Below are 18570 nucleotides of genomic sequence, written 5' to 3'. Positions count from 1 at the left end.
TTTAAATTATATCTCAAAGTGAATCGAGTTAAAAGCGCGCTAAATCCGTTTTATCAAACATCAAGCATCTTTCTTGTAAAATCAGCTTGATATATAAAACCCGAAAGAAAAGTTATAATCCTAAAATTACAAATGAGGTAATACACTCAGAATTCACTTGCCCCTTGCTACTCAAGCTATGTGAGGTCCTAAGAAATTGTTCTTTTATGCAAAGAAACAATATCACGTCTTGAAAGAGCGAATAAATCTAAGAGATATAAATATACAAGTTTGAAAAGCGCATAATGAAATTTTGTGTTTTTTTTTCTTTTGATGTGAGCACCGTGGTTTTTTATTCTCTCGTTAATTACAAAAAAAAAAAATAAAATATTTTGTAATATGATGATGAATTTTCAATTTTTTATTCTTGATAATTGAACTACATTTTCGATATCAAAATCTTTTTCAAAATATTTTTTATACACTTCGTTATTTTACTTTGCCGCGAGCAGAATTAGCTGTCCCGCTTACACTAACATAAGTTAAAGATATATTGCATTTTTAACGAACGCACGGCTGTATCGCGAGGTTTATTTATAATTTGTAACATATTTCTATTACACGTAGTAACATTTATAACATTGTGTTTGTAAAATAACAGATCTCTCAATTTAATTTTGCAATTCAATTTCGCGAATTTAATTCAATTATTGTTACGGCATCAGGAAAAATATTTGAACATTCAGCGATATTAATCGATAATCCATAGTAAAAAATTATTTGATTCATCAGCAAATATAATTCGCAAACTTTAGATATCAGCAGGGCTTCCCGCAGCAGGCATTTCCAAATCGGACACGCGCATAAGTTACGAACTTTGGTAATCTAATTTTTCATGTCATTTGGTGTTCCCGGAATTTCGTAAATGTGCGAGCGGGAAACGCTCAATTGCGTTCGCAGTCGAGATAATTCCGATACTGTTATCAGACCTTATTATATTTCGCTTTTATGCCAACACATTTATTAATATCTTTCAGCAGCTGCATTTTATTAAATTTATTAGAATTTAATTTATTAAAATTGAAAATTGAGGATTAATCGATCATCTGATTTTTAACGATGGATCAGAAAATATCGTTAACATTGCACCTGCAGAAAACGCATTCGTTGCGTAATATTCTTTTTCACTATTTAAATTGCAGTGCCGGGAAATTGGCGATTGTACAAAAATCTGATGATTTCATCTGTTACACATTTTAGATTATAACGTGATGCACGTCGTCCCAGCGAGCGTAAACGCCGTGGCAGGATTGAATGTAATTTAGGCTTAAGGAAACGCAAACGGGGTGAAGTCGTCGACACGTACAGAATTGATCGGTGATAAGTAACGCGAAACGTCAGCATAGGCGCCACGATGCCATGTTATCAGGAAATGATCCCCTATGGATCGTCTTCGTCGCAAGACAAGTTTACCATATTATCGTGATTAGATCGCGCGGAACTCGGGGGATCGATTGATTACACAGGTGAATGCGGGGGATTGCGTAGCATCGCGCCATAGGATAAAAATGCTAATTCCCCGAATGACGAGATTTGTCGATCGCGTCCGCGTGCATTGTTTCGGACAAGCGCGTTGCACGCGATGAATTATTCATGGCGAAATATGTACGGGGGCGGTCAAGCTTAATGCCGCTCGATTCTGCCGCAGATAAGAGCGCGGACTTTATTTCATGATCGAAAAGATTGCAAGACCGCGTGTTTTAAGAATGTGCGTGAACATTCGTCTTATGTTCTTAAAGCTGAAACTTTTGCGAAACGAAAGGAAAATTATTTCACTCTCGTTATTTCTGCCTGCTTGTTGTATAATGCGATTTCACAGTAAAGTACCGTGAACTTTAAATAAACGATAAATAAAATTATGGTAAAATATGTTGAACTTTGAAGAATTAATTTGCTCCTATTTACCATAATTTTAATTAATTTCTCAAAGTCTGAATATTTCAGTCTGAATATTTCTTTGAGGAATTAATTGAAATCTGAATATTTTAAAAGTTACATTTTTGATTTACGAATGAGAATTTTTGAAATCTTTGCAAATATTATTTATTTCTTAAGAATGATACGAGGGAAAAGAAGATAAAAAATTTTTTTACTATAAAATTTCTGAACTTGTTGCTCCAGAAATGCGATTTGTTAAGACGCGCAGTTTTTGCAAACTGCATAAATTATGTTTGTAGAAGAACAGCTGAGATAAATTGAATGAGAGAATTTCTACATAACCAGTTTCAAAGTTTTTATTCTCTAACATCTCTCGGACAAGTTGCGGAAAGCTTGATCGGGAAGTATGAAGTTACTCGTTTTATGAAAACTTTTTTTTTACGCTGAAAAATTCTGACGAGATAAATCGCCGTGTCAGCTTCGTGTTATTTTTCATCTGCATACCCGGTTTACGGCGGGAGTCGACCGTAGTGAAAGGGTTACCTTGCACTGCACTCGACTTGGCATTGATACAGGTGCTAAACAGCACTTTACTATGATAATTATATTACAATTGTCTTTCTCTTTTTCTCTCCTACTTTTCTCTCTTTATTTTAAGTCGCGGAAAAAGGAGAATAAAAAAAGTCTCGAGATGAGATAGCTGTGCATATAGAAGTATGAGATAGTATGTTCATCTTAGTTTCGCGGAGATATTTCAACGGAAATTAAAACGCCTCTATAGTTATAGTCTTTGCGTGCGTTTTGCTCTTTCTTTTTAATGTTTCGTTATCAAGATATACTCGTGTTCCTGCTTTTATCTCAACAAATGCACTTTTCACTTTTAGAACAAGTGAAAAATTTTTACGCGAGTAATAAATTATATTAATTGATGTATTAAATTTATTATTGGAAATGTATTATACATTGAGAAAAATAATTTTATTATATCAACAAAACTAATATGATTGCGTTTTGAAATGCGTTTTGAATCAAGCAGAATTTTCTTATTATAATAGGAATCGAGATTTCATAATTAAAACGTTTGATAGACTTTACAATAACTCGGTAACTTCTACAAGTTTCTGATTCGTCCGTTTTTGAACATACATACTAGTTGAATCTGCAAGATTTCTAATTGATCTAACAAGACTTTTTTTCAGTGTAAATGGGATTTCTCAAAATTTACAAATTAAAATATTATAACCTTGAAAGTTCTCGAAAAATTAAGTAAAATAGTTATTTATAAATTTTTATTTCAAACTGTACTTTTTGAGATATAAGAGTTTAAAGCCAATCACGAACTACGTTTAGAAGACAGTTGTATGTCCGTGAGTCATATGTGCGATAATTAATCCTTAATGATCAATGGAGAGTCTGTGCAACTCCGAGTGCAACTCCAATCAAAGATTCGATTGAATGTTCTCTACGTTTCTTTAATTTCTTTTAATTTAGTAATTTTTTTGTTATGTTTGAATTAAAATTTAACACAACTAGAAATTGATTTAATTTACACTATTTAAAGAATGTTTAGTAATTTTTTTTACTTAAAACAATCAATAGTTTGGGCGCGACTGTTGTCAAAGTTGTTTGAGTCATTTGACCCCATGTCATGATACTTTACTAAAGTGTGATCGAAGTGTGAACCACATGAAAGGTGATCGTAAACATAAACTTTAAGTGATTAGCTTTAAACTCTTATATATAATATCTCAAAAATAATTGTTTGTAAAACAATTGATAAATGATTATTTGACTTAATTTTTTTTGAACATTTTTGTTATAGTATTTTGATTCGCGAATTTTGGTCACCTATGCTGAGAGAAACAAAATATATTTTCCAAAAATATATTATATAATTACGTACTGATTGCATTTTTTTATTATTTAGATTATGTAGCTGTATGAGAATGAATTAGAATTGATTGAATATTTTTTAATTATCCCTAATTTTATTTCTAATTTGGAATCTCTAATTTTAGTTTTATATGACTTTAATTTATTGCCCACTGAGAAAAAATTAATTCTACATTTGCATTTGAGGGTCAAACTGTTTGCAAAAAAAAAACTGCATTTCCATGTGAAAACGAGAATCTACAGTCAATAAACATGAGTATATCGTGCATGGCGGCCGATAAAATAGCTACGAGTAGATAAGGTATCAGTACTCGGTACTTTTACTCAATCGATAATATAAATAATTATACGTAATATCTAATATAAATAATTATACATAATATCTAGTATAAATAATTATATAATATATAATATATAATAAAACTAATAATTTAAATAATTAATAATTTACTCAATCGATAATTTAAAAGCTCTGAAATGTTCCAAAATAGCGAATACCTACACTCGAGGTATACTGCTATATCGTCCATGGAAAATGTGTCGAGAATTGTTCATTTTCAACATCCCTGTTCGGTCCACATCAGAGGGCACGAAGAGTACGTTTTGATGCTACCTCTCAGGGATGATTGCATAGGCTGCGTTCGCTTTGGCGCGCACAGGCACTTATGAGTATCATCTGTCTTTGTTAAATATTTGATACACAACAAGGGTGAAATGATTCCAGGAGTGTTACGAGCGTTAAGTGGAACACATCCATTTAAGCTTACAATTAGCTATGTTGAAAAAAAGTCTGACTATAATTGCATGGTAAAATAATCAATTTTATCAATATCAAATATTATCAAATATTATCAATCTTTCTTAAAGTAAATAAATTATTTGTTCAAATGATTGGTTTAATTTTAATAAATAATTATTTAATTCAAAGAAAGTACTGGCAGAAATGTAAGACATAATTTAGTTATTCTAGTTTTAAAAATATATTTCTTTTATTTAAAAAAAGATTTGCGTTTCACAATCAAACTATTTCTTTAATTCTAATAAAAGGAACAATAAAAAAAGTTCTTCGAATTAAAGAAATTTTTTTAGCCGTATACCAATGCACAAATTTCATTGAGTCAAACAAACATTTTTTGACTCAAAGAAATCTTTCTCTGGGTGTATAAAAAGTAACTTTTGAAGTATCGATTATTTTGAACACAGTTTTAATTTTTAAATCTTATGTTTGTGTGTTACAGTATCAACGTAGCTTCGTGGCTGAGTAACTCCGCTCGTTGCGCATCGGTCGGTGAGTCAAACATCAATTTTCATATTATATTTTAATATTTTGTTTAATCCTTTATTCTCGGTATTTATACTCCATAGATCGTTTAATTTGCGAAAAATAAAATGTTTATTTGACGGAATTTATAACTTCACAGGCTAACCAATTTGTATCGCAGTTAATATACGTTCGTGCAAACATCTTCATTCGCTATATATTTGTCTTTAATTAACGCATTTAATAAAGCTGCCGCGATATTTATCGCGATAAAATATTAATGAGACATCATGATTATTACATGACCTAAAATGAATAACGCACATTAAATGCAACAGAGATTAAATCGAAGATAAAATTGCCGAAGTGATCGATGATGCGTGGACTTGTTTAAATAATGATGCGGGATGAGTCGCTTCACACACGTATCGTTCGGTATATAATCCTATAAAATAAATCATTGCCCACCACGTAGACCGCCACAAATTTGTGAATTTCCAAATAACGTGAAATTCTGGCGCTTATGTCAATTTTGTATGATCAAATAATAACGCGCATTAATTTTATTTTTAAACAGAATATAATGGGTCAAACATATGTTATTTTCAGAAGTAGCCGATAATTTAGCTTTCATAATTATAATTATTATTGTTAATTATTGTAAAATCTTATTTATATACGTGTATTATGTGTACAATTTTATAGTGGTAAAAAATTACTGTTTTACAAGTTAGATTTAAACTTTTTTTTTATAGATTACGCATTGTTTCTTCGAAATATTATATTTATTTGAATTTTGGTTCTTGAGACTAGACCCGACATTCGTATAAGCCCAAAACGCACGGAAAGCTCTTAATCCCTGGATAGCATTAAACATTCTTTGGGACCGCGTTATCCTTGGAGTTATCCCGAAAGGGTTAAGTGACGAATAACTGTACGGCTTACGTTAATTCCGCGGTGGCGGCGGCGGCCTGCCCTATATATCGCACGATTGCGCCAAACCAGAGGAAACCGCGTACAAGTTCAGATGTTTATGCTTCGGGCAAAACCGAGAAGTGCAGCTCCAGCGGAGTAACTCTCGCCTTGCCACCGCTATGGCAATAAGCACGCGCTATATGGTTCCCTCATGCATATTCGGCAAAAGTAAACTTTACGGTGAATTTGTCCCTCGGCCAGTTTCGCGCACAACTAGCTAATTAACTATCGCGCCGGATAACTTTTGATAACTGCTACTATCCGCGACGGTGTCTCGCAGCTTACACGTAATCAACCTGTCGTTGCTATCCGTGACGCGATGTTCACGCAGGTTGACACAAGTCTCTCGTTACTAAGCGACGATGAAGATTTTTGAATAATTTCGAACAAATCGCAAGTGCAAAATACTTTCCAATTCAAGTGTGACTTCCTAAATCTCAAACGAAACTAAAAGAGCAATTTAACTCAAATATATAATATTTGTGAATAGGAAGATGTACAATATGTGTGAGTATAAACAAGACGTTAAATCATTCCCAATTTTCTCTAGAACGAAACGTTAATTACAGTTCTTGAAACTTTAAAAATTTAATAAAGAATTAAAACATAAAGTGGCAAGGTAGAATAAAGTTACTTTTATTTTTTGTTGCATGTATTATTAAAGTCAAGGAATATAACGGTGTTTTAAAAAGCATATTATCACAAATATGCATATACTCATAAACGAAGGCTGTTCAAGATGGTTGTTAGAATTAAAGAGGTTGTTTAATACGCGATATTTTCATAATCGTAAAAAGTAACATTATATTCACATCTGCGTTTCTTGTTTCTGACGCTATAAACTTTTACGAAGGTATATTACTCTCATAACCGGGAAAATTTTTTTAAACAACACACGAAACGTTTTCATAAAGCTTGAAAGTGCTTGTTTTATTGTCGGTCATTAAATGTTGCATTGTTTGGTTGAGAAATATTGGGAAAGAATAAAAAAAGAGATAGTCATAGACTTCTCTCTATAAAAAAACTATATTACGTCTACTTGCGTTATGGGAGGAAAGAGAGGCGGATTTATTTGAATTTTTCTTATTATAATTTTTATTTCTTTCCTATAAATTCTCTTTCCGATAAATTGTCCTAGATAAATATCACAGCCTAACAGCCACGAGTTTTTCAAGCAACTACACATTTAATTGAATCTTTACAACTCTGTGAATATAATTTTGAAGTGTTTGTGTGTTGCTTTCTTCACGATTTTAATGTGTTAATCTCGGCAAGTTTCGCCGGCGATTCTTTCGTGGGTTGCGGGAAAAGTAGAGACACGCAGAAGCAAACTGTAAAAAAAAAAAAAATACATTAGATAAGAAAACAGAATAATTCTTTTAGATAATTTTAGTTTGAATTAATTTTAGTTATTCAATTAAGCTAATTAATCTGAAATGTTTGAGCATTTGTAACAGCAATTTTTGCATTTCAACGTTACAATTGATATACATGTATAATTTAACCAATTAAATTAATTCTATCTATATTACGAATATATCATTTCATGTACAATAAGCTTTACGTTTTCAAGCACAATAAATTTGATGATATATTTATACTAAAAGAAAAATGTTTCGTACTTGTGACTATAATTGCATATTGTAAAGTAATTGTAATTACGAGCTGTACTTTATTTCTATAAAAAAAGTATTAACTGTAATGTTAGTAATAATAACCTTTTCTATATAATATAATAAAATATCAAAATATAAACAAAAAAAAAAAATTTTTATATAGTAAATGCAATGGCAATTTTTTATAGTCAATTTAACTATTTTTTAAACATTTGTCTACTATTTATGTATATAATAATAATAATTGGTAGTTGCAACTTGTATGATTAAAATAACTATAAGTTTATAGTTGGCTATGGATTATATTCAAATTAATTACTGTAATTGCAATATGTTTTTTGTCGGTGTAACGCAAACAATTTAAATATGTATGTGCAATAGCTAAATCTTATTTGTTATCTATGAAATGACACGATTCGGAAGGATTAATCTAGCTCGCATTGTGCTAAACGTACCGAAGAAAAAACAGCCAAATCCCATGAAAGCGCTAATGCATTCGTTGTCCAGAAGCGCGGAGAAAATCAGATTTCCTATGACAGCGCCAATGTTACCAGTGGTGACGAGGATGTCAATGCTCGTGGCTCTACAGCAAAAAGATCAATTTCTGTCGACCAATTGTATCTATCTCTCCCCCGTGACGACGTATCCCCCGTTTCTCGCGTTAACGGACGCGAACGATGATAAGCAGCGAATCGAGGATTGCGCTCGATAAGTCCCGAGATTGCTACCATTCGCGCGCAACTCGCCAGCATCTGCCACGTGGTTGCACGTGGCGCAATTAATTTCTCCAGAGCTATACGGGAATGCGCGGGCACGAGAGTGCGGAGGATACGGTCGCGCGCGTCAAAGAGACGCGCTTATATATTCGCGCGGCATTACCTTAATGGGACGGGAATAACGTCGACATTCACCGCGGTAACGATATTACCCGCTATTCTTGTCGTCACGATAACCGCCGACGCCAGCGTCAGCATATACGGCGGAGACTGCGCCCAATTTATTCCGAAACTGCTTGCCACCGATATCAGGAGGGCCATGACTGCGACAATGGTGTTGTACCCGTTAATTTATGGATTATTCCCGCGAAACAATCGTTCCACGGACAACGCTCAGCCAACTTCTACGCCGCGAGAAGGATTTATAAAAATAACAAGAATTTAGACAAATACGTGAAAAAAAATTGACGTTCGCTTGAAAAGAAGGAAAGGAATTTTTATATAAAATTACTTATCGCGTTTGTTCCTGTGCAAGATAATTCATGTCAATTTAACAAGATATCAATAGGGAAGATGACACTTTTGATGTTCACACAACATAAATAATATAAATTTAACGCTGTAATATCTTACGTATTATGATTTGCTTTCGAAGCTTGGTAGTCATTATGAATCCGACGAGAAATGAGAATACAACGGCCGACGATGCGATGATGGTGGAATTTTGATAAATCACGGGATTGATCGTCCACTGGAAAAGCATGAAGGCGGTTATACAATTGCTATTACATAAATTCTATTGAAGGAAATTGTTAATGAGGCTCGCAGTTTGCGGTTAATCGACGGATATCGCTTTAATTACTCGTTAATCAGAAACGCTGCGGCTTTATCTCGAGATTGATAGTTCAACAGTGATTTAACGATAATTATATTATCAACAAAGTGCAGCTTGGCGCCTCAGGCGATTTTTACCAACCTTGAGACACGCGTCGTCGAAGTTGGAGCAATTCAAATATCGTCTGCCCGGTAAAGTCATTTGACGGTCCAGCATTTCGCAGAAGGTCGGCTGCCTGTCCCTCGGCGTCCAGTTCTCCTCGTCAAAGTTGTTGAGAATAATAAAGAGATGCGGCACCCACAGTCTCATCGTGTTGAATCTACATCAATCGAACGGTGCTCGCTTTCATCGCTTTTCGAGTGTTTCGCGTGTCGAAAAGCGCATTCGAAGCGCCGCGGCTTATCCAAACTTACCCGAGCATACTTCCAAATTGGAGGAAATTTACGAAGCAAAAGGCGGGCAGGTAAGCCGCCGTCGTCAGTAGTAGCTTCGTGTTGTACAACGAGATGCGCATCCTCTCGAGGCTCGCCTCGAGCACGGGACGCGCCAATTGCGTCTTTTGCTGAACGAACAGCGCTTTTATCTGCAACGAGAAGGGAACGGCGATGAAAGACGCCCTTTTCTCGGCTCACCGAGTGAATTATGCGTCCGATTTGTGCACCGCTATCTAAATGTAGTGGCGGGTGCGGCATAGAATACGAAAGCATAGACATATAGTGTAAGATAGGGAAAAAGTATGATACATAAAGCATGAACGGTATGAAATTTATCATTGTTTTCATTATCAAGATCTGAATAAATAGATCTGTGAAATGGTGATTTATTGTCCAAAGGTTTCGCGATAAAAAAAAAGAGGTGCAAAATTTAAATTCGACTGGAAATGGGCGAGGGAGGGAGGGGAGGGGGAGGGGTGTAGTAACGCCCAGTACCGGCCCTGCTTTCATTCGCCTGGAAAATACGATTTGCGCCTTTCTCTGCTTCCGTTTCCGCTTTACTTCGCTTTCTCGCTCTTTTTTTCCCTTCGCCGCGGACGTGCCGTAAATAAAATGTGTCGTTTGTATCATAGCCGAGGTGCTATGAAGTCACGGAGGATATCTCCCGGTCATTTGTTAGAGCCCGAAACAACGAGTTTTGCTCGATAAGCCGGTAAAAAGTTAATAACGCCCGAATAATGCAATATTGTCGTAGCTCGAGCCAGAAACGAAAATGTATCTTGCTCCGTGTCCCGTCAAAAAAAAAAAACAAAAAAAAACGGCCGTCAGTAACGAGTGCAGCAATATATATATATACGTTCACTTGAAAGATATTGAAGATAAAAACCGAAAAGTTTTCGGAGATCAAACTTTTTAAATTAGGTTTTAGCGTGTTTCGAGCTTAAGAGTTAATAAAAATAAATAGTCCAATCTAAAAAGGACAAAAGCGGAGGAAAAAAGTAAGAGGTATGGAGATAAAACTTAAGTCGTTTTACGCGTTATTTAACTTACCGGGAACGTATCTGCGGATTGTCTAGTGTTCATACAATACATTCTCCTAAGCAATTTCAAGGCGGCATCTGACCTGCCAATTGCCATGAGATACTTAGGGCTTTCCGGCAACATGGTTGCCGTGATGAGGCCGAGGACGGGTGGTATCGAGCAGATCAGTAGGTATATGCGCCAAGCATCGTAGTCTTGGCCAAGGATGTCGATGTGCCAGTCCAACGGTAGTATCGAAAAGCCCAGAGCTGTTGAGTCGTACGTTTAATTACCGCGACAAAATCCGTAAAAGCACGTGTTGCGTCTTTATTAATTTTTTTTTCCTCCCCGGAAAGTATCGAACAATCTTCCGAGTTTTCGATCCCGCGCGTTGTCTCCTTTGCGACAGGTAATAACCGGATAGTATTAATCACACAGCGAATCAGTCTGTCAGGCAAAATTAATTAATTTATTTCTCGAAGCTTCGCAATAGCTCGCGCATTCAGCCGGAACTATTCGGTGCCAATGTGATTCACCGTACGCGTTGTTAAGTAAAGTTTGCTGGTTATTACACACAGAACGTCGCGATAGTGACACGTAATCTAGTTTCAAACTAGTTCCGCCAACCTCGGCGAAACAAGAGCTATATGAGATCGCTTCTGAATCCTTTTCACATGATTCATCCTCAAAATATTTCAGTTACGTTTAGACAGAGTAACAATACAAACAAAATAAACGGCAGACTGCACAGTACTGATAATAACTTCTTGTTATGATTATGTAGATTTGTAGATTTGATTATGTAGATTAGGAAAATTGTTATGATTATGTAGATATCGCTTATCACGTAGATATATAAATTTTCTGTATTTTACAATTATATATTTCTTTCTGATTTCTTCCACACAACTCAGATGTGGTTTTTAATATATCTTTACATGCATCGTTTATTTGCTCTCGCGAGTAACAAATCGTTGTTGATAAGTACGCTGCATTAAACGATATATCGCGCGATCGCGTGTTTACCTGCTGGCACGATGTTCGCTAGGGCGAAGAGAAATCCCGCCCATATGGTGAAGCGGCGCTTATACCTCGCCGAATGGAATTCCGTCAGGTACGTCATCACCATCGCCAGCGGGCCGCCTACGCTGTAAATCATAGATGCGCGCGCGTTACATTTTATCGGGCGTAAGATTGCGAGGTGAAGAGGGTTGCGCCATAAACCTTGAGTCTAAAAAAAGATGCACTTGAACTCGAGATCTTCAGTAGAACAAAGTTCGATCAACATTAGAAAATATTATTCTGTTAATAATCAAGATTAGATAATTAAATGTTTTTTTTTAATTGAAGTAAAAATCGGAATAAGTAAAATAATCATAAATTATTTACGCTTCAAGAGATTTTTGAAAAAAAATGTTCTGGCGTTTTCCTTAGAATCATATACTTACAGAATCCCACTGATGAATTTTATTAGTAGAAATATGTAATACGACTGTACACCACTGCTCACAATGTTCAGAATCGAATCGCCTATTAATGCGAAGATGAACAGCGTTTTCTTACTTATATAGGGTGTTATGTAGTCCCATATAAAAGCAGTCATTGTCATAGCTACAAAATATATCAGTAACATCACGTATAATATTTAGTATAAATTAAACTCTGTAAAAATAAAAGAAACATTTTATAAAATAATATTTTAACAAAGGTGTACGATTATAAATTAATTGGACGAATTGCAATCTATAATACAACAATGATGTCCGATGATAATATTAATATTTAAGAGTTTTAAAAAAGTTTTTATAAAAAAAGTTAAATTTGTTAATGCTCTAACTTATTGTAATATATTTCAGTATATTTTTTTAGTAAAATAATTTTTTTAAAAATTATTATCATTCTCTAGACTGTTAATATGACATTTATAATAAGTTACAATTATTAATTCATGCAGTTATTTCCCAATTAGAATTCCGTACCTATGTAGGGGAATGCTACGAGAACGCCTTTGCGAAAGAATGTAATGAGTTCAAGATCGCATTCGGCCGATGCCAAGATAAACGCGGTGGAAGTGGTGTCAAAAACGGCGGTCCATGCGATTGGCAGTACCGCCAGTAGCAGCAGCACATTAAACAATCCATAGCCTGAGACAGGAAAGTAAAATAAAATGACAAAACATATTAGAGAAAACAAACAGAGAACACAATATAAACAATCGAAATGCCTAGATCTTAGTGCTAATATCTATTGTGTGATTTCGTATACCTTTTCAAGTTCATGAAATAAATTTTCGGTCTTGAAACACAGTTTTAGATGAAGTTGAATAAAAATTAGTAATATTGCATTATTAAATTGAAAGTCAATTTGATAATAAATGATGCTAACAAGCATCTAAATATGAAAACCTTATCCCCCAAAAAACTGTAAAAAAAATTGATGAAATTGATTACGCATTTGAAATGACATTAAGAGATCTTACCGGTCGTGGATATGGCTCTATCGAAATCGGCGGGTTCATTAGCAGTGTCTGAAAAACGAAAAGCGTGTGATTTTAGGAAATAAAAATTCTACATTGTGAGTTATATAACAAACGACGCAGTTAAAATATATGAAAGAGTCTAAATATAGATATTTACGTGCAGAAGGTACCATCTAATTACAGATAAGACGAGGACACAAGCAAAACACAGTCAGTCGGAGTTTCTTTGAAAATAACTACGTGCTGCTATAGAATTGTCAGCGTGAACGTAACTCATCTAGTAGATACATTGAAAAAATAGATATTAAACAAATTGTGTTTGCTTGTACTCAGACACGCATAATATGTATATAAAACTCATCTGAAATTCATGCATAATTCATTATACATACAATTTGTGAAAACTGTATCTGCACATCGTTTCTGCGACGCGATATGTTAATCACAGATGAGCATAGAAATTTAAACAGAAATTTACGCTTGTAAACTATACAGAAAGAGATCTGTTAGAAGGACTAATGAGTAAAATTATATTTTCTTTTAATATCTCACTGTTCGGTAATCTGGATAGGAACTCGTAGGACGATTTCTCATTTGCTCCTGTATGTGCACCACTGCGTTAACTCACTATGTAGAATTACTTTGACTTCGGAGTATATTAGGTTAACACTACGCGGTTGTTACGCAAGAAGGGCTTCGGGTCTCACCGGTTGTGGCGATCGTGGCGATCTTGTCATGATCTCGGTCATTCGCGAGCATATCCGACGCGACGAACTGAAGAGACGACTGCGCTCGACGTGATGAAGTCAGCCCAAGACTTCCTTCTCTCGGAACAAAAATAGAAGCCTCAGTTGATTTAGGTAGCAATCTTTGTCTCGTCGTTCTTTGCCCGATACTTCTTGTTGCTCTTGGAACCAATTGCGCCAAGTATCCGTTCGTTCACTTTGAATAGAAAAATAAACTACTTTGCGAGGACGTGTTTAGATATGCATTTTTTTCTATCGATACAATCCGCCGGGATACTAAGTAAGCGTATGATCGGACTTTAAAACGCGATCATGTATTCTGGCGAGTTTCCCGCTCGCGTAACCCGCTAATAAAAACGGGTTAAACGATCCAATTGGTTGACAGAAACGTGTCAGCTGTTTCTTATTAATGAATCATATGTCTTCAAAGTCAGTCGATTTATAATTTAGATGAAATGACGATTGTTAAATTTAATTTGTTCATATTTATAAATGCAAAATATTTCATTATAAACAATGAAATATTTTGCAAAATAGCAGTTATTTGAATAATTTATTTTTTGTTTCTGTGTATTATTTTTTATTTTATAAAAATGAATTAAAATATTGAGATAAAAGGTATAATATAAATGTTTAAATAAATAAACAGATAAAAGGGTTTTATCTATTTATTTATTTTAAAATAATTATGGCTTTTATAAAACTAATAATTTAAATCGTTTTATTATTTGTTTTTTTTACAATATTTGCTTAAAAATGTCACAATAAAAAATTAACAATGTTTTATACTAAAAATCTTTTATATTAGGTATTTATATTACATATAAATTGGAAAATATAAAACGACCATGTATAGTTTTTCCTACTTTAATTTATAACGATGCACATTATAAAGTCTACAAAGGCTACCTTTTTAAGCTAGACGAGCAAGGCGTGAAAATGCCGTGAAAACGTTTATGATGCAGAACTCTCTCACTCATCTATCGTATTGCACTTTTAACCATAAAATAGCGAGAAAGACTAAAACTATGTTCCAATATATACTGTCAGTACTGAGAATCTATAGTTCACGGTACATATATTATATATTTTTTTATTGGCAGTGTATATCGGAACACAGTCCAAGGTTGTGTTTGGAGAGCGCATTATCAGCAGGGCTGGTAAAATTTGCCCTAGTTAGACTCATCCGGTTAAAACCGGTTTTACCTAAGAATTGAAAAACTATATTAAAACTTACAAAAAAATTTTAATTTACTATTCGAAGAAAACTTAAATGTAAGTAATGTGATTGTACAATTATAAAAAACGAAAGTTGTTTGCTTGTATTATTTATAGTCAACATTTTTCAATAAAAAAATATAATAATTATATAATATTATTAATATGCATAAAATAAAAATAATATTTTTCAAAGTTTAATTAATTAACAAAATAAAATTACCGTGATACGTGGACTAAACATAAATTGTTTTATTGTACTGTGTATATAATACCATATATATTAAAAAATACATATTAAAAATATAATTAATATAATATATTAAAAATACAATTTAAAATAAAATATCAACATTCAACATGAAATTAGATACATACATATTATGAATTAATCATAAAATAAATTATAGATATTATTCTTTTCTCGCGAAATGGAGGAAAAAACGTGAAAAATAAAAATTTTTACCATCAAAATTAAAAGAGAAATCATTTCTCACGTTTCTGCCCCTAGGAAAAAGTTGCACGATTAGTAACCTGAAGTGAAAAACTAAAAATGGATAACCAAATTTAATCAGGGCAAATTTGGATAAAATTGATTATAACTGAGTTAGGTTAAATATGAAAAACCCGATTTTTGCCAGCTCTGATTAATGTTGTTACATTATTCTATCTTTGTTTTACGTCTAATGAAAAATAAGGATAGAATCATGCAATAGCGTTAGCTCCCTGAACGCAACTTAAAGCGTTACGCGCTTCACGCTTCATTTTTTAAAAATTATAGTACATTTCTCTTCTTTCTCGAAGCTTGCCTCAGTGAGTTACTCTGAACGAAGAAAAGGCAGACCGTCACAAGATTGGTCGGAATCAATAATTAGCAATATTATGTAGGAATTTCTAGATATGGTTAGAAAAGATTAGAAATATTTGTTTCTAGCTATCATTGAACATATGGCTCTATTTTCATGGCTTTGAAGAAAAATTATCTCACGATAAGATAGTATAAAATTTTTATTTTATAGAAAAAGCATGCTCATAAAAAAAGTAATTAATCAAAAAAGTTTTCATTAACCTACTAACAATTCATATATTATAAAAGAATAAAGCACTATAAGTATTATAAACTGTTCAGTGTTCAGTGTTCATGTTCACTCCATTTTGACACTTTTCAACTCTCTGAGATCTCATTTACTTCAAATGTTATTAAAAAATGGTACAAGTTTACGTTAAAATAAATGGAAATTACTTATCAGAAAACAAACAGTTATTTAAAAACAAAAAGAAATGATAACTTGGAATTCAGTGTTATTTTATGATGAAGGAAATCAACAAGTGATGACTGGTATCGTAATGCGAGTCTTATTTTTGATTTCTCATGGAAAAGTATAAGACAGTACGTCTCTTATCACGATTAACATATCACATGTTACACATTCATTTTACAAATACATTCGCTTACCGCTGATATGAATTAATACACGTGCGTTGATATGTGCACTTTTTGTTCCTACCTTAACTATCAAGATGCTACTGACAACGAAGGAAGTAGTCTGAATTGTTATTTGCATTTGTGCAAGAAATTTGCGTTCCGCCGATTAGATAACGAGATAACACTATATAGACGAACACCACATTGTAAACTTGTTTCATAGCCATAAATGAAACAATACAACTTTTCCAATGTTGCACCAATATTTATCGTTGCACTCTTTAATTTAAATTTATTTAACAATACAATATGTAAAATAAAAAAAAAATAATTGTAATAATAAAAATCGAAGATAAGTATCAAAGAGGATATTAAGAAGGTATTGACTTAAAGAAACATATAATTAGGAACTTCTATATATTTATATATTTTAACGCATCAATTTGCATTAAATCAACGATAAAAATTTGGGATACAGAATGCTTTTTGAAGTAATTATGATCTATTTCGCTTGATGAAATTCGCTTTAGAGGAATGGTTATATTATTAATCTGGTAAAAAAGTAATCCAGGGGAAAAAACTTTTATTCCTTTGTGTTCATTTCATCGCGAGGGCTGGGGTTCGCCATTTCCGATTCCGGGCTATGCAGACGTACGTTTTACAGCGGCAGAAACGGAAATGGATATTTGATCCGGTGGTACCGCTCTGATCTTTAGTTACTGACTCTTAGTGGTGTTCAACCCAGTTGACAGGAAAACAAGAGTGCCACAACAAGTTCAAATTGGATTCTACCAGTTTTCCCCCCTTCTCTCTCACCGATGATTTTCGTTTAATGGCAAGAGTAGTACAAATACAAATTGCTGGCACGTGTTAAAGCTCTTGTATAATCCCAGCATGTTTCCACTAACTTTAAATTTTAAATAGATTCTCTCTCGCTAAATCCTATTTTACACACAAAATTGTTTATCGTGAGAAAAATACTTAATTCACAATTATTTTACCTTTATCTATTTCTTTTTTATTAAATTCAATTGTCAGATCTTTTAATTTTGTAACTTTGTGCTCTATTATATTTATATTATAACTAAAAAGAAATAACATTTTATATTTTTATGTTATTCCTCTGAATAAACATGAATTTAATATGTTCTAGTATATTTCTTAAAAAGATTTTTACACTTTAAGTTCTTAATGAAATTGAAATAAAAAAGAGGGAATAGTTATTCAGATAATTGATTGTATAGCATGCATCTATGGATTGTACGGCTAATAACTTTAAATGTGCGCAATTTAGATAACTTGTTTCCACCGCGAAAGTACGTTTGTGGTATTCGGCAAAATACTCAGTGAAAATAGAGACAAAAATGATTTCAATAAAAAACATCGCACGCCGAGTTCTGACAGCTAATAAAATACAGTGGTCTTTCGATGACGCGGTTAATTTGTCGCAAAAACTGCATCACTGGGCTTTATGCACGTCGCCCGTGTGTGTTCCGGAATCACCGTACGTATGCGCGTTCACGTGATAATGAGAAATCGGGCACTTGCATGCGGCACATTAATAACGATATCGTTTGATAGCGCGGCGAGCGATAGTAATTTTTTTCTTGTTCTCGGGAGATTATCGTAAAGGGATGTTGTATTTTTTATTTTTAATTTACATGATGGGAAAAAAAATTAAAGAAAACTATTAACATAAGTGATATAATTCAATTTTGATTTAAATATGAAAAAATGTTAAATATATTTTTTCAGAATATCTACGTATATTTTTTTTTGATAACGCATGAAAAAAAAAATAATAAAAGATGTCACAGTATTTGGCAATATTATCAGCGGGAAAGAGTAATTGTTACTGATATTGACATCCGTGGAAACAATGTACTGCGTGCTATTATTATTGGCCATTGTGGTTTCATTTACGAACTGTAATCGTTTGAAGCATTTGGACCATCACACAATTTCCAATTTGGCAATCCAATTTGGAAATTGAGGATTTTCTTCTCCAATAAACTAATAACTAATAAACAATAT

The 18570-nt window shown here is 33.4% G+C and overlaps 1 protein-coding gene across 3 annotated transcripts; it reads right to left on the bottom strand.

The window, feature by feature from the left end:
• Positions 1–7117: 7117 nt before the first annotated feature.
• On the bottom strand, positions 7118–16616 carry LOC105195955. Of its 3 annotated transcripts, none has more exons than XM_011161604.3 (13): positions 16567–16616; positions 13854–14088; positions 13147–13194; positions 12647–12811; positions 12116–12278; positions 11694–11815; positions 10698–10936; positions 9627–9796; positions 9355–9532; positions 9012–9129; positions 8542–8701; positions 8118–8245; positions 7118–7377 (listed from the first exon to the last, which is right to left on the bottom strand). In XM_011161604.3, exons 2-13 carry the CDS (start codon positions 13903–13905, stop codon positions 7292–7294), a joined length of 1629 nt encoding a protein of 542 aa, XP_011159906.1. In that variant the 5' UTR covers positions 13906–14088; positions 16567–16616; the 3' UTR covers positions 7118–7291. The 3 variants fall into 3 exon arrangements, with proteins under 3 accessions (XP_011159906.1, XP_039311886.1, XP_039311887.1); XM_039455952.1 differs by lacking the exon at positions 16567–16616 and adding an exon at positions 13304–13423 and having other exon boundaries at positions 13699–14214; XM_039455953.1 differs by lacking the exon at positions 16567–16616 and having other exon boundaries at positions 13699–14210.
• Positions 16617–18570: the final 1954 nt, after the last annotated feature.

This window comes from Solenopsis invicta, chromosome 12 (genome assembly GCF_016802725.1).
Source record: "Solenopsis invicta isolate M01_SB chromosome 12, UNIL_Sinv_3.0, whole genome shotgun sequence".
Taxonomy (NCBI): Eukaryota; Metazoa; Arthropoda; class Insecta; order Hymenoptera; family Formicidae; genus Solenopsis; species Solenopsis invicta.
Note: the sequence above shows the minus strand (reverse complement) of the source record. Positions and strands in the feature narration are given on the sequence as shown.

Excerpts from the sequence above, each read along its gene's own strand:
- LOC105195955 (XM_011161604.3), bottom strand. The coding sequence starts at position 13,905 with ATGCTCGCGAATGACCGAGATCATGACAAGATCGCCACGATCGCCACA. Across the intron at positions 9,797-10,697 it reads AATCCGCAGATACGTTCCCG|ATAAAAGCGCTGTTCGTTCA; the intron begins GTAAGTTAAATA and ends TTCTCGTTGCAG. Across the intron at positions 9,533-9,626 it reads CAATTTGGAAGTATGCTCGG|ATTCAACACGATGAGACTGT; the intron begins GTAAGTTTGGAT and ends CGATTGATGTAG.